The sequence below is a fragment of the Bos grunniens genome, chromosome 1 (genome assembly GCF_055505025.1).
Source record: "Bos grunniens cultivar Pamir isolate PY7600 chromosome 1, Bosgru_T2T1.0, whole genome shotgun sequence".
Taxonomy (NCBI): Eukaryota; Metazoa; Chordata; class Mammalia; order Artiodactyla; family Bovidae; genus Bos; species Bos grunniens.
Genome location: NC_141165.1, coordinates 87,631,854 through 87,657,547, shown reverse-complemented (window position 1 = coordinate 87,657,547; position 25,694 = coordinate 87,631,854). Strand labels below are relative to the sequence as shown.

The window sequence follows — 25,694 nt, the reverse complement described above, 5'->3', positions numbered from 1 at the left end:
TATGATAATTGAATCTTATCTATAAAGAAAAAACATACATTCTTACACTCTTTTTCTTAGCTCTATGTTAAACTTATTTCGTCTAAAATACTGGTGACTAACATTAACACCAGACTCCTGCATTTTAGAACTGCCTGATAACGTTCTACACAAAGCTACCGTAAAGGCCCTCTTACTTGTTACCCAATTTGTGTACCAAACTGTTCGCTCTATACAGACATTCTTTTCCTCTTTTTAATATTAACCTTACCAATTTTAAAATATTTATCACTAAGTTACTTGAATCAGAATATTGTGAAAAATTCAGCTAAGAAATTATTCATAAAACTGTATTCTGTATTTTATTTTTCAAACAGCCAGTGTCCACATTTTAAATGCAGAATTTGCAAATATAAATTAGTCTAATAATTCAATTAAAAATAAAACAAAAACAATTTCCTTTAGTATCACAATACATAAAATGGTATTATAAACTCCAAATGGCAAGGTTTACTACATGACAATAATGTCAAGAAGCTCTGAAACTCATTAAACCTCTTAATGAATAGGTCAGTTTAAAGAACATTTCTCTGTTCCATGATTATGCATGAAACAAGCTTTCACTATATTATGAAGGCTCAGCAATTTATTCATGGCATAATATGGGGTCAAGCAAAATTTTATTTTTACAATGACAATAAAAAACACATTTAAACAACAACAAAAATCCTCCCAATTGTTTAAAAACAATTTTTGGAGGGTAAAATGTATTTTAAAATATATTGACTTACCAAATTTCAGTTGCCAAGCTGCTGACCACTGATGTAAAAGTCTGTATTTAAAAATATCACAGACATCTTTTAACAGTGAAAATTTCAACGTGATAAGTTTCATTGCAAAGCAATTTTCACCTGAGTAGAGTTTGAAATTTAGTGCTCATATGTTTGGAGGAGAAGTGGGGAAAGAAAGACCCACTGGTGTCAGATACTGAGTTTGTAGTTCTTTCACAATGATTTCCCAGAGGGCTGAAGAAACATCAACTATTTTACCTTCCAGGACATATATGATGCCCCCTTTTCTCCAATAAATTTGTTCTGGCATTTTATAAATTCTCAATATCCATATTCCTGTTTACCCATTTAAGCACAGCAACTCAAAATTCATTCAGTTCTATACAACAGTGTCTATATTATGTACATGTTTAATTATCAAGAGAAAATAGAAAATAAAATTTACAGTGATTGAGAAAGGGTCAGAAAATGGGATAGGAAAAGTAATACTGTATAATCAGAATATCCTATTATCCTACCAGTTTCAGTGACAAGGTTTTTTCCTTTATTAGTTGAAATACAAAGAAGGCATAGGGGATCCCAGGAAAATAACACTATATATCAGAAAATTCAACGTGCTCCACCATCAGGATTTCCATTACACATTTAATTTCTTCTGTACAATTTTTATAAACTTGTTTTTCTTTTCAAAGTCATCAGATTTCCAGATTAAATTCAGCACTACACAGTATGCCCTTGAAGTAAAATGAGGTTACCTGCTTTATTTGGATACCAAGTTCCCTTCCAGACAGCATTAAAATAAAGACAAGTAAGACTACACAGATAAAATCCAGTATAATTCAAATCCAACAATGAAAAATTTCCCCCATTTTGTTGCAAAATTCTTTCTACTGAAATGCTCTGCTACAATAATAAAAAGCATACATTACATATAAAAGATACCAGTGTACTAAAAAGTGACAGAAGTGGACTAGCAAATCCTTCAAAGCACATTATATAAATGACTAGCATTTAAAAACATTTTCCTATAAAATGTAGGTCATATACATTTATAAATTGGCGAGTTTATTTCTAAAGCAGTGATGTGTGTGTGTTCAAATAGTTAGCTGTTCTGTACAGTATAATATCTACTCAATTCAAACTACAATAGGTTTGTCTTTCTTTGTATTGAAGTTGAACAAATTCATCTGATCAGCTGAGAAACCAAGGTTGAAAAATAAGTATCTAAAAATCAAAGTAGAAAGTTCAGCATTGTTGAAATGTAGCTATGAAATATGAAGAGAACTATTTCACAATGGAGCTGAAGTCACCTCAAAACTTATGGGCTTGAATCTAAAACAGAAACAAATATTAAAATCCAAAGCAAACCACAAAGTTAGGTAGCAGTACAGAAGCAGGAAAAAAACCACACCCCTTCCTTCAGTGTGATGGGCACTAAGTTTTGCAGTCTTCCTCCATCTTGCAGAAGAGTGGTAAGGCCATTCAATGCTTAGTGAAAGTGAGTACAGATGAAGTCAGATTTAGCCTGTCTCCCCTGCAACTTCAATTATGCTGTGTAAACAGTGTTACGTTCCAATAGGAGGAACAATGGAATTTGCTTATAAAAACTGATTAAAGATAATCATTATTACATGAAATAAAGATAATAACTCTGAAATGTTTTTAGAACTTTCCTGATGCTACTTGTAAAGTTAGCACTGCTATGTATTATTGCTTACATACAGTACAACATCATATGCCTTCTAACATAAAGCAGTACTGTGATTTGTTTGTACATATTTACAGATTCTTAAAAACAAGCTGTAAAAACATTACATACTTTCAGACAATACAAATTAGCACATTGGTACTCACTTCAAAACAAATGGAATGCATAACATTAATAAAACATCATAAAGGAAGACGCACATAAAAGTCCTTGATTGTCAAGACACGTTTATATATAAACTCTAACTGTGCAGAATTAAAGATTCAATCATAGGTACATCCTTATTTGATGAACCATATTTACAGCATGGTATTGCATAAAAAAATAAAATAATGTTTACAGGGTTTTACTTTTTTATCCATTGGATTAAAGAAAGCAACAAACACAACAAGAAATGTTTGTCTGCTGTAGTTTGTTTCCTACTAAAGTTTAAGTGAAAGAGGAAACATCCGTTTTTTATTTGCAGAATATAGCAAAAACAACTGGAAAATTATTTCCCTGAAATAAAGCAATTTGAAACGGAAAAAGTTTAAATTAAATTGCAGAGTCAAAAAGTTTCTCATCGATTATAATAGTGCTTCAAGTAAATATACTGTGGAAAAATGAGTCCTAGTTTAAAATGTTCTAAGTCTAAGAAATAGTTTTACAGTAATGCCTACTTTTAAGTTTCCCGGCTTTTTTTTTTAAACAGCCCTTTAAAAACCCAAATTAATAAAATGAAAGAAGTGGCAAAAGATCTAACCTAGCTGGCACTTTGCAAGCTTCTCTGGCCTGTGGAAATGAAAGCCTACCCTGAGCACAAGGCCTCTTTTGCCTCTCAGAACGAGAAAATTACCCGACCACTGGCAGTCCTCACTCAGCCAGAGCTAAGAGGATGGATTTCTGTGGTATCAACTAGAAAATCTGCAAGTAGATCCAAAAAATTTAAGAGCCACTTCAAATATTCTGAACTAAATGAAATATGTGTACAGTAAGTTAAAAAACAAACGCGCTTTTAGAAGATGTTCAAGAGATATTACTTCATCTAATGTCATCTGTTTCCAATCTTCAAATGTGAGAACAGGTTCTAAGAAAGCACACCTTGGCTCACATTTCACCAAGTTTAAGGATGTAAGAGTATGTTTTCATAGAACAATTTGCTCACCAAGAGAAATTAAAAAACAAAACAAAACCCAAATTGCAAAAGGATATCCTCAATATTCTGATTTAAAGCAGCACAAAAGGCTACTTGCTTTCTCTGTTAATGCCCAGATAGAAATTAAGTAACTTTCTGAAGCAAAATGGGGAAACCCAACTGTTGAGATGTTTATCATATGATGATAATATTAATACACGGTAACTCTGGTAGGCATGTAAAATTTCACAGTAAAGAGAGTAATGACTATACTTTAAGTGGTAAGTCAGTAAATTATGCCAAAGTATCATTTACCTCAAAATATGCTTCTAATGTGGTAGAAAAGTCTGCCATTATGTAGATGTACAGAAATAAGGCGAACACAGGAATGCAACGCCTGAACTTCTTTCTACTTGCATTGACTGCCACTTTCAAAGGCTTACTGCTCAGCAGTACAGCCACATTCTAGAAACTGTGCTGGTGATGTTAACACAAACCAAAAACCCCAGTTTATTCTGTACCAAGTTCTCAACAGAACAGAAATTCTGATCAGGCTCAAAACAAAAACAAACAACTCAGGACATCAATGCCTACTATCACCCAATAAACAGTATGAGAAAAACACAAATGCCTATTCCTACAGAGAGCACAGTTTCATTGTTAACATCTCGCCTGAATGATGACTTCTTGAGGTTGTGATGTGCAACGCAAGACACACCATGCTTAAGAGTCAATAATGGCAAAACTTAAATATATACTTCAAAGAAGTCTAAAATTCTTGAAAAATTTGGCAGCAAAGAAAGCTGTCAAATGGGAAAGTTTCAAGCAAAGTTTAATAACCAAAGTATAGAGGAAACCACATTAAACATAATTTATATTTATCATAAAACACCATATATTCAAAATAAATGTAAAAGATGTTAAGGTTAGATATTTCTTTGTTCCCTTTCTTTATGAGAACAGTCTTGGGATAACATTAAATAAAATAAAAAATAATTTAAAATGTAGAACATTCTATACTGAAACAAAGACTGAAGGTCTATAAGGCCAATATAAAAGCTAAAATGGAAATTAACAAGAAAGCTGCATCTTCAAGGGGTATTAATTTTAGATTACTGATGCTCTATCAGTATGTGTGCATTGTGACAAAGATGGTGGAAATTTAAAATAAAAAACAAAAAAGTTGGAACAAATTAAAGAGGATAATAAAATCAATATAACTGTTATTTTCCAAAAATTAAAACTGTCCAATGTGTAACTCAAACCATCATTCTTTAGAAAAGTATATATATATATATATATATAATATGTATATATATAAAAGCATTATTTATTGTACCATGCTGTATTAAGACAAAATATTAAAAAAAACATTCGTGGTATAAGGATAAAGTCTGTAGTTTATTTAGATTTTGAAATGCAACAAAAGGTTTCCGATCACTCATCTAGCTGAAAAAGAAACTGTAGTTACTAGAATTAGTAAACACTTTTGGTTTGTAAAATTGTAATGAGCCGTGTTCATTAAAAAGTAACTCAAGATAAAATAAGCAATTAAAATGCCCATTTCTTTAGTTTCTCTGGATACTGTTTAATTATCCAATCTATCAAGATTCTAGAAAGAGAAGGATTAAACCAGATTTTACAGTTCCAAAGATACCCAATTTCCTTTTATTGTCAAAAATTAAAATTTTCAATTATGAGATGATTATGACACAACCATATCAAACCTAAAAATCTAAAATTTTTTTTACTTTGAGAAATCAAAAATACCAAATAGATTCTAAGTGCTCTATGTTAACTGAAGTGTATATGTAAAGTAAAATACAATTAAGCTTTAAAACGTGGAATATACATTTTGTATAAGCATTATGTTCTTGGGAATGTAATCTACAGAGTATCTTCTTACTAAAACTTCAAAACCTTGATACTTGCACATGAAAAAATCATAAAAAATATCTAAGTACAACTGTACAAAGAAACTGACACCAATATGCATACTTCCATATAGAAGTGAATGCTTCAACAGTTATGTATTTTGGTAAAAGTTTTGAAAGTATGCATATTTTTAAAGTAATTAGGCTTTTAAATAGTGGAGTCTTAGACTATCAGATTTTTATTACTTTTCTCAAAAAGAAAAAGTCGATATAATGCAAAATGAAAATCAAGGGTATATGGCATATCATTCTTTAAAAGGTGGTTTCTTTTTTCCCCTCATAGGACACACTAATTTATTTAAGCCATAATCTCTTGACATTTAAACTTTTAAGTTCACTCTGTCTGTAAAGTATACTCAGATTCCCTGCTGAAGTGCCATGACTATGCTGAAAACTTAGAAACAGTATGAGTAAATTTCACACAATTACTAATCTCCTAAGAATGTACAATGATATCAGTTAGGAAACAATTGTGCGAAAGTCTCTTTTTTTTTTTTCCTTTTAAACTTGGTGTAGGTGGAATAGCAAGTTTCTGATCTAAAACAAGTAATGCATTGCTTCTGTAAAGGTGACAACATGTAAGGCAGTTCAAAGAATGCTGACTAACCAAACAAAACACAGTTATTGGATTATCTTGCTATTCATTATCAGCTTAACTTGTTTTAACGCATTGCTCTTAAATCTGTACAGCACTCCATTTTACACAGAGTAACCCCACTCTTGATTAATCTGTTCTAAAGTGCCAGTATTATTTACACATTTTTTTTTTTAGCCAAAAGTCTGGCCAGTTGTAGCATCAGGTGAGGATGTCATCCCAGCTCTATTATCATTTACATTCACCAAGGGAAATTCTGGAAACTCAGCACTTGTCCCTGGTCCCCGAAGGTTCACCTGTCCATTGGCAGTGCTAAACTGAGTAGCTATTCCAGCTCTGGATCCATGATATGGAGCACGGAAGGGTTGTTCAAAAGAGCTCATTTGGTAAGCTTGGTGGACAGGCTGAGCCTCAGCTTTCTTCTGAGAAGTCACTTGATCCAAAAAGTCCTGTGTTGATGTGGCAGAAGCATGGTTTGTCTCATCACCTGAAAAGGGAAATGAGTGCTGTGAATCACCAACTATGAGTCCAAAGTGGGATTTATCCGGAGTTGTTCTTAGTGGAGAATTCATTCCTGAACGAAAGCTATTGATGGGCATGGCTGCATAGACTTGCTTGTCTATGGAAGAGAATGCTGGCTGATTTGGAAGGGTCTGGTTATCAGTCACAAAGTTAAGGCTCGGGCTATTCAAATAGGCATCATTTTGGCTAGTTCTGTCCAAAGCCTGCTGCAGAAACTTTGAGTATTCCTGCAACATGTTGGCTTTATCTGATGAGGATGCTTGGGAGCTTGATCCAACATTCTCCGACTGGGTAACCTCAGGTACTTCTGAAGAATTTATTGATATGCTAGAAGTCACCTCAGTGTCCGCAACACTGAATGATATCTCATGCTGTCCATTAGCTTTATGGGAATAATGATCCAACAGAGTCTGTAGTACCTCATCTGGAATAACATTTTTGTCGTGATTACTCTTTATCTCCACATTCAGTGCCTGTGAATCTAATATGGATGCTGTGGTACTCTCATCAATGACACTTGCCACAGCTGCTTGTGTTACAGACGGCTGAGAAGCTATAGTGCCTACATTCAGCGCATACTCCCTACTATTGTTACTCGCTGCCTGAAGATACCGCTTCTTCTTCAAAAACTGCATGGCATCATCATAGTTAGTGCTACTGTGCACAGGTTTACTGGGCCCCTCTTGCAAATTGTCAACCTGGTCAATATCAGCATTGCCTTCTGAGTCCAGTAAAGCTTGTTTGTCCACAAGTTCAAAAGCATATTTTGAAACTTTGCTCTCTTCATATGTGGATAAAGGTGAAATTGTTTGATTCTGCTCCAATGGCTGTTTCAGACTTCTCTTACTATTAATTTTCTTGAGGACCAACTTAGGTGGATGTATTTCTCCTGATGCATCTTCTAAATGCGATCCCCCAACTGAGGAATGGGGCATTTCCACAGCATACTCTGCCACCATATACTCATCTTTCACTTTCGTACTTGACGAGTAAAGAGGCAAGTAATCATTTTTGTCCTTCTTTAGGTCAGATTTGTCCAAAGAACTCTCTTTGTCCATCCCGGATGATTTTTTCTCAGTTTTCTGCCTTTTCTTTTTTGGCAGTGAGTTATCTTTTGGTGATGTAGAAAAGCCAGAATCTTCCTCGGATGTCAGAAGGCCACCTTTGATGGCACATCTGTTTAGTTTTTTATCATGATTTTCATGGCACATACGTTTATGTTTCAAAACACGATCTGTTCTGGAAAAATACTGTCGAATTCAAAGTTCGGAAGGGAGTTTTTTGTTTTAGTTTTGTGTTTTGGTCAACCAAGAAAAGAAAAGAAAAAAAGCAATTAATATAAAGATAGATATAAGTGTAATAATATGAGCAACTCCAAACTAATTTCCTGAGCCAACTATTATAAATTGAATCAACAACAGTTAGGAAATTCTTCAAATAGCTTTAGTAGTTACTAACGTTTTCTAATTTAATTCATTAGAATTATTTTATAACTGAATTCCAGACAGAAGACTTTCAATGTCAGTCATGCCTCAATCAAGTAACTTTTTAAAAAATTCAAACCACATCTTACCTGTAAACAGTATTCACACTGGTAAGGTTTTTCTCCACTATGAGTTCTCTTATGCCTTTCCATATGGTATTTTTGAATGAATCTCATACCACATTCATCACAGCGAAATGGTTTTTCACCTAGTATATGATACATAAAGTTTAAAACAAAACAAATACTGTGAAATATAAGTTAGTGAATTACTTTACCACAAGAATCTCTAATAAATTACTTTACCACAAGAACGTTGCCATACTTTGTTCTTTTTAAGTGACATAAGTCTTTATTCTAAATATATCTTCCAATTTATTTTGTCAAGAATATCTTGCTTTACAAAAATGAAAGAGAGCGGCACATGCCATTGAGAAGACAAGACTGAAGGCACACATGCTCAATCTCCCAGCCTTTTATTATATGTACACATAAAATACTCTTTCCATAGAGACCAGTATGACCAAGAACTTCACAGTAATATGAACGGGTCTCAGTAGAGTGGTTAACGTCTAATCTTTTTTTCAATCATACAAAAAATATTTTAGAAAAATTTTTGAAAAAGAAAAGGTTACCCATACATAGACCAACACAATTCTGAGTATACTTTTTTAAATTCATGTCTTTTCAAAGATTTTTGTGCTTAAATAAAATCTAAATCCTAAGAAAATATATTTTAAATCTAATTTATCAAAACATAAAACAAGTTTAAATCAGAGCTAGGTTTTAAAAGTAATGTTTGTTTATATTGATTCTCTTTTCCTCAACTCAAATGAGCATTTTTCAAGTCCTTCTGGGAAAGAATTAAAATGAGCGATGTTAACTGGACACAGAACTCCCACCCCACCTCCAATTTTTTTTAAAATGACAAAAGGACTTCTTAGCTTGAAGGAACCATCTTATGAAGATCTAAAATAGTTTGCACTGATGAAGCCACAGCCTAAGTAAACAGAAGGGTGTGACGAGAAGTCACACCCTTCACCTATTTGGAAAACCACTGTTTCTACTTTATTAGTCAACAAAATTTTACTAAATTCTTCTCCTCTACCCATAACCCCTCTGTAAGAGGTTAAAAATTAAAGACTTGTTACTTGTCCTTAAACAGTTTATAACATAATTGGGAAAACATGATACAAATATTACAAGGGAACAACTAACAAAACTATACCCAGCTCTGGTTTACTTTCACAACTTTATAACCCACTAGCTCTCTTCTTGACCTTTTCCTCCAGTCAAATTGAAGAACCTACCATCCTCATGCTACTTCTGCCTGCTTCATGCTGCTCCTTAAGTCCACTTCTGTGTGTTCAGATACTACGCCCCCCTCGAGGACCAACCCACCTGCTCTAGAATACGTTGCCCTATTCTCCCAGAGGAAAGGTATCTTTATCTTCTCTGTTGTTCAGTTGCTAAGTCCTGTCTGACTCTCTGTGACCTCCGGGACTGCAGCACACCAGGCTTCCCTGTCCTTCACTATCTCCCAGAATTTGCTCAAACTCAAGTGATGCTATCCAACCATCTCATCCTCTGTCGTCCCCTTCTCCTCCTGCCTTCAATCTTGACCAGCATCAGGGTCTTTTCCAATGAGCTGCCTCTTCGCATCACATGGCCAAAGTACTGGAGCTTCAGCTTTTGCATCAGTCCTTCCAATGGATATCCAGAGTTGATTTCCACGAGGACTGACTGGTTTGATCTCCTTGCAGTCCAAGGGACTCTCGAAGGTCTTTTCCAACACCACAGTTCAAAATTCTTTGACATTCAACCTTCTTTATGGTCCAGCTCTCATATCTGTACATGACTACTGGAAAAACCATAGCTTTGACTAGATGGATCTTTATCAGCAAAGAGATGTCTCTGCTTTTTAATATGCTGTCTAGGTGTATCACAGCTTTTCTTCCAAGAACATCTTTTCATTTCATTAAATTATCATCAAATTATCTTCTTTAACTTTCCACAGAACTGTAGCTGTACCTTTCCTAAGGCACTCATTACTTTCATCTCAATAATTAGTCTACAACTCTACTCTTTTACTAAAGTTCTTTAGGTCAGAATCGGGGCCCAAATTATCTTTATGTAGCTCAAATTACTTAGGGCAATTTTTTAAGTGCCACATGAATGGCATAAAGGATTATTACAGAGGCTTGTTAGTGGAAAAAACCATTATCATGAACTGGTATGGTTTGGAAAAGTTTCTTGGAAGTGTCAGAATCTATGCTGAGCAGTCGTTAAAAGAGACTGTGTATATGTGATTAAAGCCAAGAAAAGAATATTTAGTGGGGAATAACAGAGCAAGTAAGGGTTTAGATATTATAAGATATACTGGAGAATCACAACAAACTGTGAAAAATGGGAATACCAAACCACCTGACCTGCCTCCTGAGAAATCTGTATGCAGGTCAAGAAGCAACAATTAGAACTGGACATGGAACAACAGACTGGTTCCCAATATAGGGAAAGGAGTACGTCAAGGCTGTATATTGCCACCTTGCTTTTTTAAGTTATATGCACAGTACATTATGCGAAATGCCAGGCTGGATGAAGCACGAGCTGGAATCAAGACTGCCAGGAGAAATATCAGTAACCTGAGATATGAAGATGACACCACCCTTATGGCAGAAAGTGAAGAGGAACTAGAGAGTCTCTTGATGAAAGTGAAAGAGGGGAGTGAAAAACTTGGCTTAAAACTCAATATTCAAAAAAAGATCATGGCATCTGGTCCCATCACTTCATGGCAAAAAGATGGGGAAACAATGGAAACAGTGACAGACTATTTTTTGGGGCTCCAAAATCACTGCAGATGGTGACTGCAGCCATGAAATTAAAAGACACCTGCTCCTTGGAAGAAAAGCTATGACCAATCTAGACAGCATATTAAAAGGCAGAGACATAACTTTGCCAACAAAGGTCCGTCTAGTCAAAGCTATGGTTTTTCCAGTAGTCACGTATGGATGTGAGAGTTGGACTGGGAAGAAAGCTGAGCGCAGAAGAATTGATGCGTTTGAACTGTGGTTTTGGAGAAGACTCTTGAGAGTCCCTTGGACAGCAAGGAAATCAAACCAGTCAATCCTCAAGGAAATCAGTCCTGAATATCACTGGAAGAACTGATGCTGAAGCTGAAACTCCAACACTTTGGCCACCTGATGCAAAGAACTGATTCACTGAAAAAGACCCTGATGCTCAGAAAGACTGAAGGCAGGAGGAGAAGGGGACGACAGAGGATGAGATGGTTGGATGACATCACCAACTCAATGGACATGAGTTTGAGCAAGTTCTGGGAGCTGGTGATGGACAAGGAGGCCTACCATGCTACAGTCCATGGGCTTGCAAAGAATTGGACACGACTGATCGACTGAACTGATACTGGAGAAATGGTGCCTAAGAAGAGACTTTAACTTGGCAATAAGTCAACTATTTGAAACTTTCAAGAATGCCAACTTCAGTAATTGCTATGGAGTTAACTAAATTTTAGGGCTGAAGGGACTTTGCAATGACTTCAAACTGTGCTCTTGGGAGCTCCACAGAGGCCCCCAAAGGCTAATGTGGCAAATGGCTCTAAGCTTCCACCCAGAATTCAGGAGGAAATAGCTCTACTTCTGTACACAGGGGGTCTGAGTAAGGACTCCAAGGGTTTAGAGACTAGAATGAAGAACCTAACACAACTAACCTCTACCAATTTACTTATCATTACAAAAACAAAGTCCAGAAAAGTTAAGGTATTTGTCCAACAAACGCTGGGAGAGAAGATCACTTACTTAGAACATTTCAAAGGGAAAGAAATGAGAAAAAGGAGGTGCGAATAGACAATCCATTCGAGATTAAGAATTGTTAAGGATGAGGAACTTAACTAAAACTGAAATGGACTATTATGGTGACTAATCAAAAGAACAAGATCTCAGAGGAACTAGGATGAAAAGGGAAAGTACAAGTATTATTTTTTAAAAAGTAAGAATAGATGCATATTTTGAAGTAAAAAGATGTATATGATAGAGCACATTAAGATCAGAAGTTGATTTAGATCATTTTTCAAAAGTGAGAGAGGATAAAGAGAAAATTAGTGAATGAATTAGAATTCAACTAATTCTCCATGAGAAGACTTTAATATTGTTAATAATGATATAACACCTCACACTGGTTAAAGCAGAAGGTGACACACTGATCCTAAAATTCAAATGGAAATGCAAGGGATTCAGAGCAGCTAAAGCAATTTTGAAAAAGAAAACTCAGATTTCCCAACTTCAAAACTTACAGCCAAAGGCCTAAGGAGACATACATATTAAATAACAGAACTGAGAGTCTAAAAATAATCTTTACATTTACAGTTAACCGACCTTTCATTATAGTTGCCAAGATACTTCAGTGGGGAAAAAGTCTTTTCAACAATAATACTGGGACAATTTGATACCCATATGCAAAAGAATGGGATTGGACCTCAACTTCGCATTGCATACAAAAATTAACTCAAAATAGATCATAGGCCTAAATGTGAAAACTATAACCATCAAACTCTTTAATATATGAATAAATCTTGACTTTAGATTATGTGGGCAATGATTTCTTAGATATCACACCAAAAGCATAAGCAACCAAACAAAAAATAAATAAAATATACCTCATCAAAATGAACCTTTGTTCTTCGAAGGACACTATCAAGAATGTGAACACACAAAATGCTATGGTAGCTGCTGTGAGAATTAATCTGCCAAAATGTTAAACTTAGAATTACCATATAAGCCAACAGTTTTACTCCTAGGTACCAACCCAAAGAACTGAAAACAGGTATTCATTCAGAGATTTGTAAACCAAAACACATAACAGCATTATGCACAGCAAGCAAAAGACGGAAACAACCCAAGGGTCCACCAACAGATGAATGGATAAACAAAATGTGATACATACAGAAGATGGAATATTTTTCAGCCACAAAAAGAAATGAATTTCTGATACATGATATAACATGAATGAACCTTGAAGAAATCATACTAAGAGAAAGAAGCTAGACATAAAAAGAACAAATACTGAGTGATTCCATCTATAAGAAATACCTAGAATAGGCAAATTCACATGGATAGAAAGTAGAATAAAGGTTACCAGGGATTGGAAGAGAGAGGAAAGGAGGGTTATTGCTTAATGGCTACAAGTTTTTGTTTGTGTATAATTTTGTTACACAATGTCATAAATATACTTCATGCCACTACATTGCATAGTTAAAAATTATTAAAATGGTAAATTTAGTTACAGTTTTTTTTTCTTATAAGGTGAAAAGACAACCCAGGAATGGGATAAAATATTTTCAAATCATGTTTCTGAAAAGGGATGTCTATCTAGTGTATTAAAAAAGCAACCCAAAAACCACTTCTAACTCAACAGTAAAAAGACAAATTATCTAATTTAATAACAAGCAATGGATCTAAACAGACATTTCTCCAAAGAAAATACACAAATAACCAATAAGTACATAAAAAATGCTCAACATTCTTACTTATTATGAGTGTTGAGTGAAGTCACTCAGTTGTGTCCAACTCTTTGTGACCCTATGGTCTGTAGCCTACCAGGCTCCTCCATCCATGGGATTCTGCAGGCAAGAGTACTGGAGTGGGTTGCCATTTCCTTCTCCAGGGTATCCTCCCGACCCAGGTCTCCCGCGTTGTAGGCAGACGCTTTACCGTCTGAGCCACCAGGGAAGTCCCTTCCTTACTTATTAGGGAAATGCAAATCAATATCACAATGAGATACCACTTCATACCCAACAGGACAATTACAGTAGAAAGGACAATAATAACAAGTGTTAGCACGGATGCAGAGAAATTGGAATTCTCATGCTTGGGTGGTAGGATTGTAAAGTGGTGCAGCATCTTTGGAAAACAATTTTGCAGATCCTTAACAGTTACCATACCATATAACTCAGCAATTCCACTCCAAAGCATACACCCAAGAGTACTAAAACATTATTTCCACACAAAAACAAATAAGTAAAAACAACCCAAATGTCCCTTAATAGAATAAATGAACAAAACATGGTATATTCATACATGGAACATCATTTAGCTATATAAAGGAATAGAAGTACATGTCGCAACATGAATGAACTTTTAAAACAGTATGCTAAGTGAAAGGAGTTAGGCAAACAAACCACCTACTGTGTGATTCCATTCATATGAAATGTCCGTAACAGGGAAATCCATAGAAACAGAAAGTAGATTAAAGATTGCCTAGTGCTGGGAGGTATGGGTACAGGATTTTAGAATGGTGAAGGTTATTCTAACTTAGAATAGACTGTTAAGAGTCCTGTGACAGTTGTACAACTCTGTCAATATACTATAAACTACTGAACTGCACACTTTAAAGGGATGGGGTTTTTGACACTGTGAATTATATTTCAATAAAGTTGCAAATTTATATACTGCAAGTTAACACAACTGACATCATACAAAGTGAGTAAGATTATTTCTTCCCGCAAGGCGCAAACAATTGAATTCAAAATAAATTAACTGGAGAAAAATCATGCTTGAATTATTAACTATGTATTAGTACATGTTGGGTAGGAAATGGCAACCCCAGTAGGCTACAGTCCATGTGGCTACAAATTAGTCGGACATGACTGAATGAGTCACACACACACACACACACACACACACACACACACACTAGTACATGATCAAGAATTAAAAGCTCATTTAACTAGAAGCAACATTAACAAACCTAAACAAAAAGGTACTAGAAACATTAATACCTTAAAAGAAATTTGTACAAATGTTCCCTTGTTGCTTAAAAAAAAACAAAAATCAAAATAAAACTAAAAAAACAAACAACTTTCATGGCCCCTTAAACAGAACAATTACAATGGCCAAGTCAGCCAGAATTAATGTAGACACAAATTTATCTTCCATAGTCATTTACTTTTTGAGTACTCACTTTTGATATACTTATTTCTAATCCTTTGTCTGTTTTCTCCTTTAATATTTTCCTTTTTCACTATATCATCTTTCTTCACATCTTTTTCTCCCATTCCCCCCTCCCTTCTTCTCTCACTTTTTAACTAGCTATTCCAGAAATAAGACTTTTTAAAATTTAAGTTTTGTCATTTAAGGATCCTTCTTTGTTTATGGATTAGATCACATACTTAAATGGTTCAAAAAAAAAAACCACACAAAAACACAAAACAATACAGACAAGTATATGGGAAAAAGTTTTCTTCCTATCTTTGCCCCTCCATTGGTACCCACATTTACTTGTTGGGGCTCTGTTTCCTTCCAGTTTCTTGACCCAAGCATAAAGAAAAATAAGTACATATTCTTTTTATAATTTTTCTCTTTTTCCTATGTGACTATAGCATATTTTATTGTGTTTAGAGATCTTGTCAGTAGAAAAAGAATTAGCTCATTTGTTCTGACAACTGATATATCTTTCACTGATGGACACACATTTAACCAGTCCCTATTATTTCCAAATATTTCCTATTATAAATGATATTGTAATAGATATCCTGTCAATATATTAATTCATACATTTACAGGTACATTTGTAGGGTAAATTCTCAGAAACAGAATTCCTGATCAAATAATAAAAATATTTGTGATTATGAAATACACTGACAAGTTGGTCTCCATGGAGATATTAATGTATATTTCACCACCCATGTATGAGTGACTGTTTCCCTATAACCCTGCCATAAACTACTATGTTGTTAAACATCTTGATGACTTCAAATACATGAAAAAACAGTATTTCAGTATGAGGTTGACCATCTTATATGTCATTTTTCTATGAACTGTCTATATCTATCTTTCACCTTTTATTTTTTTAAACTAGGTTGCTGATCTTTCTTGTGATGATTTATAAGAGCTTTATTAAAGAGACTGGTCTTTTGATTGTATGAGTTCTACAACTATTTTCCATGGGTTTTTTTTGGTGCGTGATTCTTTGTGACCCTACGGACTGAGGCCACCAGGCTCCTCTGTCCATGGGACTCTCCAGGAAAGAATATACTGAAGTGGGTTGCCACGCCCTCCTCCAGAGGATCTTCCCCACCTAGGGATTGAACCCGCATCTCTCATGTCCCCCAAAATGGCAGGTAGGTTCTTTACCATTAGTGCCATCTTTACATAGATGAATTATCAAACATTTATTTTATGGATATTAAATTTTGAGTACTTTCAGAATTTTCCCGTTCCAATCTGTCCACATTTTTAATGACACATAGGTAGTTTCATCTTTTACATTAAATCTGATACATTTGGAGCTCATCCTGAGGTAGAATGTGATGGATAAAAGTCTGTCTTTCCAGATGGCTATCCTGGTTTTCCCACATAATTTACTGCAAGGTTCAGCTTTACTTGATCACTTTTTTATCATAATCATATACTAGTAAGTTCTACGGGTCTATTTCCAGACTTTATATTCTATTCTATCAGACTATTAATAAGCCAGAACCAACATATTTTAGTTTTTAAGACTTTATATACTTTATCATTTGGTAGGACTAATCACTCTACGTGCTTCAGTCCATGGGGTTGCAGAGTCGGACATGACTTAGTGAACAACAATCCCCCTCATTGTTCTTCTTTTATTTTTGTCTGGTTTGTCGTATTTGTCCACTTTTCAAAACACTTCTGAATTAGCTGGTCTAATATCTGGGGTGAGAGGAAGGGACAGTTGCCTGAAATATTTAGGTTAACTTATGGAAAACTGATACACTTTATGAGCTTTACGAAGATGCCTCTTCTAACTGAAAAAAAGAAAGGGAAAGGGGATAAAGTTTTGTTCTGTGTCCTCAACAGAGTTTTAATAATTTCCCAATATGGAACTTTCCACATTTCTTATTGTGATATTATAAAGGGTTATTTTCTTCCATTATATCTTCTACTGTGTGTGTTATTTACATACAAAGTATATGGTTTTTGGCAGTTTTAGTGAATTTGCTGGTGTGCAGTCATTTTCGGTTGACTCTCATGGGTTTTCCAAGTTTACAATAATATTGTTTGCAGACAGTTATTTTTAAACTATAATATTTTTCTCTTGCTACTTCTGCTGGCTACTATTCTCAAATATTATGTTAAAAATAATGGTAATAATGTGCTCTGTATCTTCTTCCCAACTTTGGTACTTTCATATATCTCTTAAATAGAAATGAAAATAAAATGACTGGTAAATATTTCCTTAAGAAACATGAAAACACTTAAGTTAAATTTCTTTCCAGAGCCTCTCTACTGGAAAAGGAAGACAATCTATACAACACTTGAGTGACTTTAAGGTGAACAGGAAAGGTTTGTTTACATGAAAAATACTAAGAATTTTGTAAATACTGTTTGCAATTCAGGAAAGCAATAACATGGTGAAGAAGAAACAATCTCAAGCTGTTCTACTAATGATACTTTTCCAATACCCAAGGAGCCTGGAGTTTCATTTTTACCAGTTATCAATGAGACGACGTTGCAGTGTTTCCTTTTTTCCCACTGCAGTGTTTTTTCCTGGTAACTTGACACTGAGTTGTTTAAGGGCAAGAATTCTTACTTAAAATGTGTGTAAATATTAGGGAAAATTATATACAAGAAACTGATAAGGACATAAGTTTTATGAACAAAATACCTCACAATGACAATATATTAATCTGACTTTTGGTAGTTTCAACCAATCTGCTTTTTCCTCTTCAATCATTCTAATCTGGCTTCTGTACTTACTTTATCAAAATGGTTGTCGTAGATCACCTTCAGGTTAAATACAACCAAATCTTTTCAGTTATCATAGCAGACCTCTCAGCAGGATTCGATTCAGGTGATCCCTTTCTTTTTTCTTGATTTCTGTGACATTCATGCTCTTTCAACCTCTCTAACGGCTCCTTCTCAATCAAGGCTCTTTGCAGTTCACTCTCCTCCCTCCAACTATGAAATATTTTAGTTCTTTATGGCTTCCTTCTAAACTACCTGCTTTTCTCCTTCTATATACTTATCTTTGGCAAGAAGGGAAACTCATCTATTTCCACGGCTTTAATTACTCTCAACTCTGAGCTCCAGATCATGCATCCAAACTGCCTACACTTCCATGACACTCAGGGATCTCAAATGTATCGTATGTATCTCAAATGTATCACTAATGATCTTCAACCCACAGCTTAGTTCTTATCCAGACTCCCTCTTTGTATGAATTCTTACTCAAAATACGGATAAATATTAGGGAATTTCATCCACCTAGTTTTGCAAACCCAGAGGAGGCGATGGCACCCCACTCCAGTACACCTGCCTGGAAAATCCCATGGACAGAGAAGCCTAGTTGGCTGCAGTCCATGGGGTCACTAAGAGTTGGATACGACTGAGTGATTTCACTTTCACTTTTCACTTTCATGCACTGGAGAAGGAAATGGCAATCCACTCCAGTGTTCTTGCCTGGAGAATCCCAGGGACAGGGGAGCCTGGTGGGCTTCCGTCTATGGGGTCACACAGAGTCGGACACGACTGAAGTGACTTAGCAGCAGTAGCAGTTTACACAACTTTTCTCTTCAACCCCTCCGTATTCAACTGGTTAACACATTACTGACCTACTGATTCTACCTACTAAGTACCTGTCAAATCTGCCCAGTTCTTTCCGTTACTTTCCACTGTCATCACCCAAGTCCAAGATACTCTCATCTTCTGGCCTGGACTGCTATCTAATATCCTCCTAACAACAGTCTCTTTGTGATTCACTCTTGTCTCTTTCCAATTCCACACCACAGCTAGATTTTATTAACATTAAGTACATGTGATCATGTATAAAGCCTACAGTTCCTAGGATCAATACACACACAAACACGCAGCACTCCATTCATTACCATCTGGTCCCTGTATCTTTCTCTGATTTTTCTTTACAATACTCCTCTTCACCTTCTGAGCTCTAACCAAAACCTTCTTTCAATTCCTAGTACTGTCATGCTTTTTCTTCTCCCAGGATCATTTTCTCTTATAACTCCTCCTGCAAACCAATTCATCATCATGATAGTCAATCTAAAGTGCTTTACACTCAAAAAATAGTACCTACTATTCTTAGTAATCAGAATGAAAATGGCAATCATTTTAATAATGAAGTCTTCATAAAATCTAGGTCAAAATACTTAAATTATTTAGATATTATGACATCAAATATAATAATATAAAATACTATAATATTTAGGTATTATGATATCTATGACTAAGTTCACATGGCCTAGTAATACATACTTGGTAACACAAGGGATTTTCTATCTTTAATAAGTCATAAAAGCAGAGAAAATAAAATTTACAAGTATAGCACATATTATACTAATCAAAAAAGATTATTCATTACTATGAGAACCACTATAAGTACTTAAGATTATAGATTCTAGAACCAGACTAGCTGGGTTTTAGTGCTATCTCAGGATTTCTTAACTGTGAGACATTGATCATGTTATTTAAATTCTTCTTAATATTCTCATCTGTAAAGTGAAAACATTAAAAAAATACATATTGGAGCCAAATGTTAAATGAGATAACCTGTGTGAGTAACTAGTCTTTGCTTAAGAAAAATCTAGCAAATTTTAATAGCTCAATAAACATGAGCTATTAAACATATAACTTAAGAGGCTGATGTAAATGATTATCACTATATTAACACATTGATTACAGTTAAAATCCAGTGACTAGGCTACATATCCCAAATCAAAGTATCCTTAAGCTAGACAGACAATTCAGGAAAACAGGAAACAAGGAGGATTACTGAAATAATTATATAGAAACATAATCACACTCCCAGTAACTTGCTTTAAACTTCAGAGCATTTAAGAAATAAGAAGGTCACTTACTGCACAATTAAATTCATCTAACATTCTCAAAATGGCATACAACTATAAAGATGGAAAACACATTAGTGTTTGTCAGGAGTTAATTATGGAGGAGAGGGAGCGAAAGAAGTCGTGTGGCTGTAAACAGACAGTACAAGGAAACTTTCTATAATAAGATGAAGGTACCAGTAAAATTTAAAAACAAATAAACACACAAACAAACAAACAGAAGTAAGAATATCCTTGGCATATAGGAGGTCAGAAAGTTCATTTATCAGTCTAAGAAGAACCCATATACTATGCAGGAAACTATATATACATACATATATATATATGTGTGTGTGTGTGTGTGTGTATGTATATGTACATATGTATGTATTTATTTTCTTGGTTATGCTGCATGGCATACATGGGATCTGAGTTCCCCAACTAGGGACCGAACCCATGACCCCTGCATTAGAAGCATGGAGTCAACCACTGGACTGCCAGGGAAGTCCCAGGAACTATAATTGATAGGAAATCATCTGAGACTAAAACCACAACCAATGAAGTACAAATTATGTTATTAAATAAAAACTGTGAAATTGCCACAGTAAAATGAAGCAATGTCAGTTAAACTGGTAAAAACCCAAAAGGGCTTAAGTTAACTAGTAACAGTAGTAATTTTTGTGGGCAGCAAATTTTTTAAACCCACTTTTCAGGAAATACAGAACAATTTCAATGCCTGCCTTTTCAACTTTAGAAAGAAACTCTGGCAATGTTTGCCCTTTTTAAAATAACACACTGGGGTCACCATCTCCCCCCACAAAAGAAAACAATGAAAGAATTGTTTCATTTTTTTCTGGGCTTCTTTTCTTTGGTAAAGCAATGAAATTATACATTTACAGTGAAATTTTTTTAATGCTCTAGTTTTCTTAGAATTAAATAGCAAATGACAGGTGGGAAACTATGTTTTAGGCTACCATAGATTAGATTTTAGATTCCTTTTTTGTGACAAACAACACTAAAATAAAATTTAAAAAAAAATTATAAATTACCTCTATCTAGTAAGAGCAACATCCCTGATGCACTATACAAATTTTTAAAAATTTGAAAGTTGGTCTAGGAACTATTTGAAGAAAACAAAATCAAAACAACAAACACTGTCCTAATTCTGAAAATAAGTGAACATCATTTAAATATGGCAATTTCCACAGTTCATTTTCTGTCAGCCAATATACAACTTGTACTAATATATAAGCATATTAACACTAAGTAACTGATGTTTCAATGACAGCACCTAGAAAAACTTAAAGTAATATTAATTAACGATAAAGAAAAGGAAAGATATAAGCATCTGAATGCAGAGTTCCGAAGAATAGCAAAGAGAGATAAGAAAGTCTTCCTCAGTGATCAATGCAGGAAAATAGAGGATGACAAGAGAATGGGAAAGACTAGAGATCTCTTCATGAAAATTAGAGATACCAAGGGAACATTTCATGCAAAGATGGGCTCAATAAACGACAGAAATGGTATGGACCTAACAGAAGCAGAAGATATTAAGAAGAGGTGGCAAGAATACACAGAACTGTACAAAAAAGAGCTTCACGACCCAGATAATCATGATGGTGTGCTCACTCACCTAGAGCCAGACATCCTGGAATGGGAAGTCAAGTGGGCCTTAGGAAGCATCACTGCCAACAAAGCTAGTGGAGGTGATGGAATTCCAGTTGAGTTATTTCAAATCCTGAAAGATGATGCTGTGAAAGTGCTCCACTCAATATGCCAGCAAATTTGGAAAACTCAGCAGTGGCCACAGGACTGGAAAAGGTCAGTTTTCATTCCAATCCCAAAGAAAGGCAATGCCAAAGAATGCTCAAACTACCACACAATTGCACTCATCTCACACGCTAGTAAAGTAATGCTCAAAATTCTCTAAGCCAGGCTTCAGCAATATGTGAACCGTGAACTTCCTGATGTTCAAGCTGGTTTTAGAAAAGGCAGAGGGACAGAGATCAAATTGCCAATATCCGCTGGATCATGGAAAAAGCAAGAGAATTCCAGAAAAACATCTATTTCTGCTTTATTGACTATGCCAAAGCCTTTGACTGTGTGGATCACAATACACTGTGGAAAATTCTGAAAGAGATGGGAATACCAGACTACCTGATCTGCCTCTTGAGAAACCTGAATACACGTCAGGAAGCAACAGTTAGAACTGGACATGGAGCAACAGACTGGTTCCAAATAGGAAAAGGAATACGTCAAGGCTGTATATTGTTACACTGCTTATTTAACTTCTATGCAGAGTACATCATGAGAAACGCTGGGCTGAAAGAAGCAAAAGCTGGAATCAAGATTGCCGGGAGAAATATCAATAACCTCAGATATGCAGATGACACCACCCTTATGGCAGAAAGTGAAGAGGAACTAAAAAGCCTCTTGATGAAAGTGAAAGAGGAGAGGGAAACAGTTGGCTTAAAGCTCAACATTCATAAAACTTAAGATCATGGCATCTGGTCCCATCACTTCATGGGAAATAGATGGAGAAACAGTGGAAACAGTGTCAGACTTTATTTTTCTGGGCTTGAAAATCACTCCAGATAGTGATTACAGCCATGAATTAAAAGATGCTTACTCCTTGGAAGGAAAGTTATGACCAACCTAGATAGCATATTCAAAAGCAGAGACATTACTTTGCCAACAAAGGTCTGTCTAGTAAAGGCTATCATTTTTCCAGTGGTCACGTATGGATGTGAGAGTTGGACTGTGAAGAGAGCTGAGCACCAAGGAATTGATGCTTTTGAAGTGTGGTGTTGGAGAAGACTCTTGAGAGTCCCTTGCCCTGCAAGGAGATCCAACCAGTCCATTCTAAAGGAGATCAGACCTGGGTGTTCATTGGAAGGACTGATGCTGAAGCTGAAACTCCAATACTTTGGCCACCTCACGTGAAGAGTTGACTGACTTATTGGAAAAGACCCTGATGCTGGGAGGGATTGGGGGCAGGAGGAGAAGGAGATGACAGAGGATGAGTGGCTGGATGGCATCACTGACTCGATGGACATGAGTTTGGGTAAACTCCGGGAGTTGGTGATGGACAGGGAGGCCTGGTATGCTGTGATTCATGGGGTCGCAAAGAGTCGGACACGACTGAGCGACTGAGCTGAACTGAACTGATCTGAACCATCCAAATGTGGCATATATTGTGTTCTTCAGTCGCTCAGTCGTGTCCAACTCTTTGCGACTGCATGGACTGCAGCAGGCCAGGCTTCCCTGTCTTTCATCATCTTCGAGAGCTTGTATATGTAACATATGTAACTACTTTTTATTTATTTAAAAAACTAATTTAGACTATCACACAAGTCTGTCTTCCACAGATGTGGTTAAAATTTTTTTAAATTAGTAAAATGGCGGGATATATATCTTCAATAAAAAGAAATTTAAGTTAGAGTCTCAAAATGTAAAACAGATTTAAAATAGCAGTGAGCTAACATTATCCTACTTACATTTTAAATTAGTCCATCTATTTTTGAACTTAATATAAATCCCTAATTTCTAGCTACTTCTTCAAAAAAGTGTTCTAGAAAAAAAGTTCAACAGTTAAGACTACATTAAGAACAATAGGGGGTTATCAAATCAATAGACTCTATCAGTTCAGTTCAGTCACTCAGTTGTGTCCAACTCTTTGTGACCCCACAAACCGTAGCACGCCAGGACTCCCTGTCCATCACCAACTCCTGGAGTCCACCCAAACCCATGTCCATTGAGTCGGTGATGCCATCCAGCCATCTCATCCTTTGTCGTCTCCTTCTCTTCCTGCCCTCAATCTTTCCCAGCATCAGGGTCTTATTTCAAATGAGTCAGCTCTTCGCATCAGGCGGCCAAAATATTGGAGTTTCAGCTTCAACATCAGTCCTACCAATGAACACCCAGGACTGATCTCCTTTAGGATGGACTGGTTGGATCTCCTGGCAGTCCAAGGGACTCTCAAGAGTCTTCTCCAACACCACAGTTCAAAAGCATCAATTCCTTGGCGCTTGGCTTTCTTTATAGTCCAACCCTCACGTCCATACATGACCACTGGAAAAACCATAGCCTTGACTACACGGATCTTTGTTGACAAAGTAATGTCTCTGCTTTTTAATATGCCGTCTAGGTTGGTCATAACTTTGAAGGAGCAAGAAATCTATTATAATTTCATGGCTGCAGTCACCATCTGCAGTGATTGTGGAGTCCAGAAAAATAAAGTCTGACACTGTTTCCCAATCTATTTGCCATGAAGTGATGGGACCCAATGCCATGATCTTAGTTTTCTGAATGCTGAGCTTTAAGCCAACTGTTTCACTCTCTTCCTTCACTTTCATCAAGAGGCTTTTTAGTTCCTCTTTGCTTTCTGTCATAAGGGTGGTGTCATCTGCATATCTAAGGTTATTGATATTTTCCCGGCAATCTTGATTCCAGCTTGTGTTTCTTCCAGCCCAGCATTTCTCATGATGTAGTCTGCATAGAAGTTAAATTAGCAAGGTGACAATATATATCCTTGACGTACTCCTTTTCCTATTTGGAACTGGTCTGTTGTTCCATGTCCAGTTCTAACTGTTGCTTCCTAACCTGCACACAGGTTTCTCAAGAGGCAGGTCAGGTGGTCTGGTATTCCCATCTCTTTCAGAATTTTCCACAGTTTATTGTGATCCACATAGTCAAAGGCTTTAACATAGTCAATAAAGCAGAAATAGAAGTTTTTCTGGAACTGTCTTTTTGGACGATTCAGCGGATATTGGCAATTTGATCTCTGGTTCCTCTGCCTTTTCTAAAACCAGCTTGAACATCAGGAAGTTCACGGTTCACTTATTGCTGAAGCCTGGCTTGGAGAATTTTGAGCATTACTTTACTAGCATGTGAGATGAGTGCAATTGTGTGGTAGTTTGAGCATTCTTTGGCATTGCCTTTCTTGGGAGTGGGATGAAAACTGACCTTTTCCAGTCCTGTGGCCACTGCTGAGTTTTCCAAATTTGCTGGCATATTGAGTGGAGCACATTCACAGCATCATCTTTCAGGATTTGAAACAGCCTAACTAGGATTCCATCACCCCCACTAGCTTTGTTCATAGTGATGCTTCTTAAGGCCCAATTGACCTCACATTCCAGGATGTATGGCTTTAGATGAGTGATCACACCATCGTGATTATCTGGGTCATGAAGATCTTTTTGTACAATTCTTCGGTACACCTCTTCTTGCCACCTTTTCTTAATATCTTCTGCTTCTTTTAGGTCCATACCATTTCTGTCCTTTATCGAGCCCATCTTTGCATGCAATGTCTGACAGAATGTGGTACACTGGAGAAAGGAATGGCAAACCACTTAAGTATTCTTGCCTTGAGAACCCCATGAACAGTATGAAAAGGCAAAAAGATAGGACACTGAAAGATGAACTCCCCAGGTTGGTAGGTGCCCAATATGCTACTGGAGATCAGTGGAGAAATAACTCCAGAAAGAATGAAGGGATGGAGCGAAAGCAAAAACAACACCCAGTTGTGGATGGGACTGGTTTAAACAAGGTTCAATGCTGTAAAGAGCAATACTGCATAGGAACCTGGAATATCAGGTCCATGAATCAAGGCAAATTGGACGTGGTCAAACAGGAGATGACAAGAGTGAAAGTCAACAACATTCTAGGAATCACCAAACTAAGATGGACTGGAATGGGTGAATTTAACTCAGATGACCATTATATCTACTACTGTGGGCAGGAATCCCTTA

At 35.9% G+C, this 25,694-nt stretch overlaps 1 protein-coding gene across 18 annotated transcripts in view; it reads right to left on the bottom strand.

Moving 5' to 3' along the window:
• Positions 1-1,164: 1,164 nt before the first annotated feature.
• Positions 1,165-25,694, bottom strand: part of ZNF148 (zinc finger protein 148) — a 146,635-nt gene continuing 122,105 nt past the window's right edge. For all 18 annotated transcript variants that reach the window (XM_086401951.1, XM_086401965.1, XM_086401925.1 and 15 more), the window contains 2 exons: positions 8,217-8,335; positions 1,165-7,893 (listed from right to left, as the gene is read on the bottom strand). In XM_086401951.1, the coding sequence (XP_086258077.1) occupies positions 6,295-7,893; positions 8,217-8,335 (1,718 nt within the window). In that variant the 3' untranslated portion in view covers positions 1,165-6,294. The remainder of the gene's footprint in view (positions 7,894-8,216; positions 8,336-25,694) is intronic.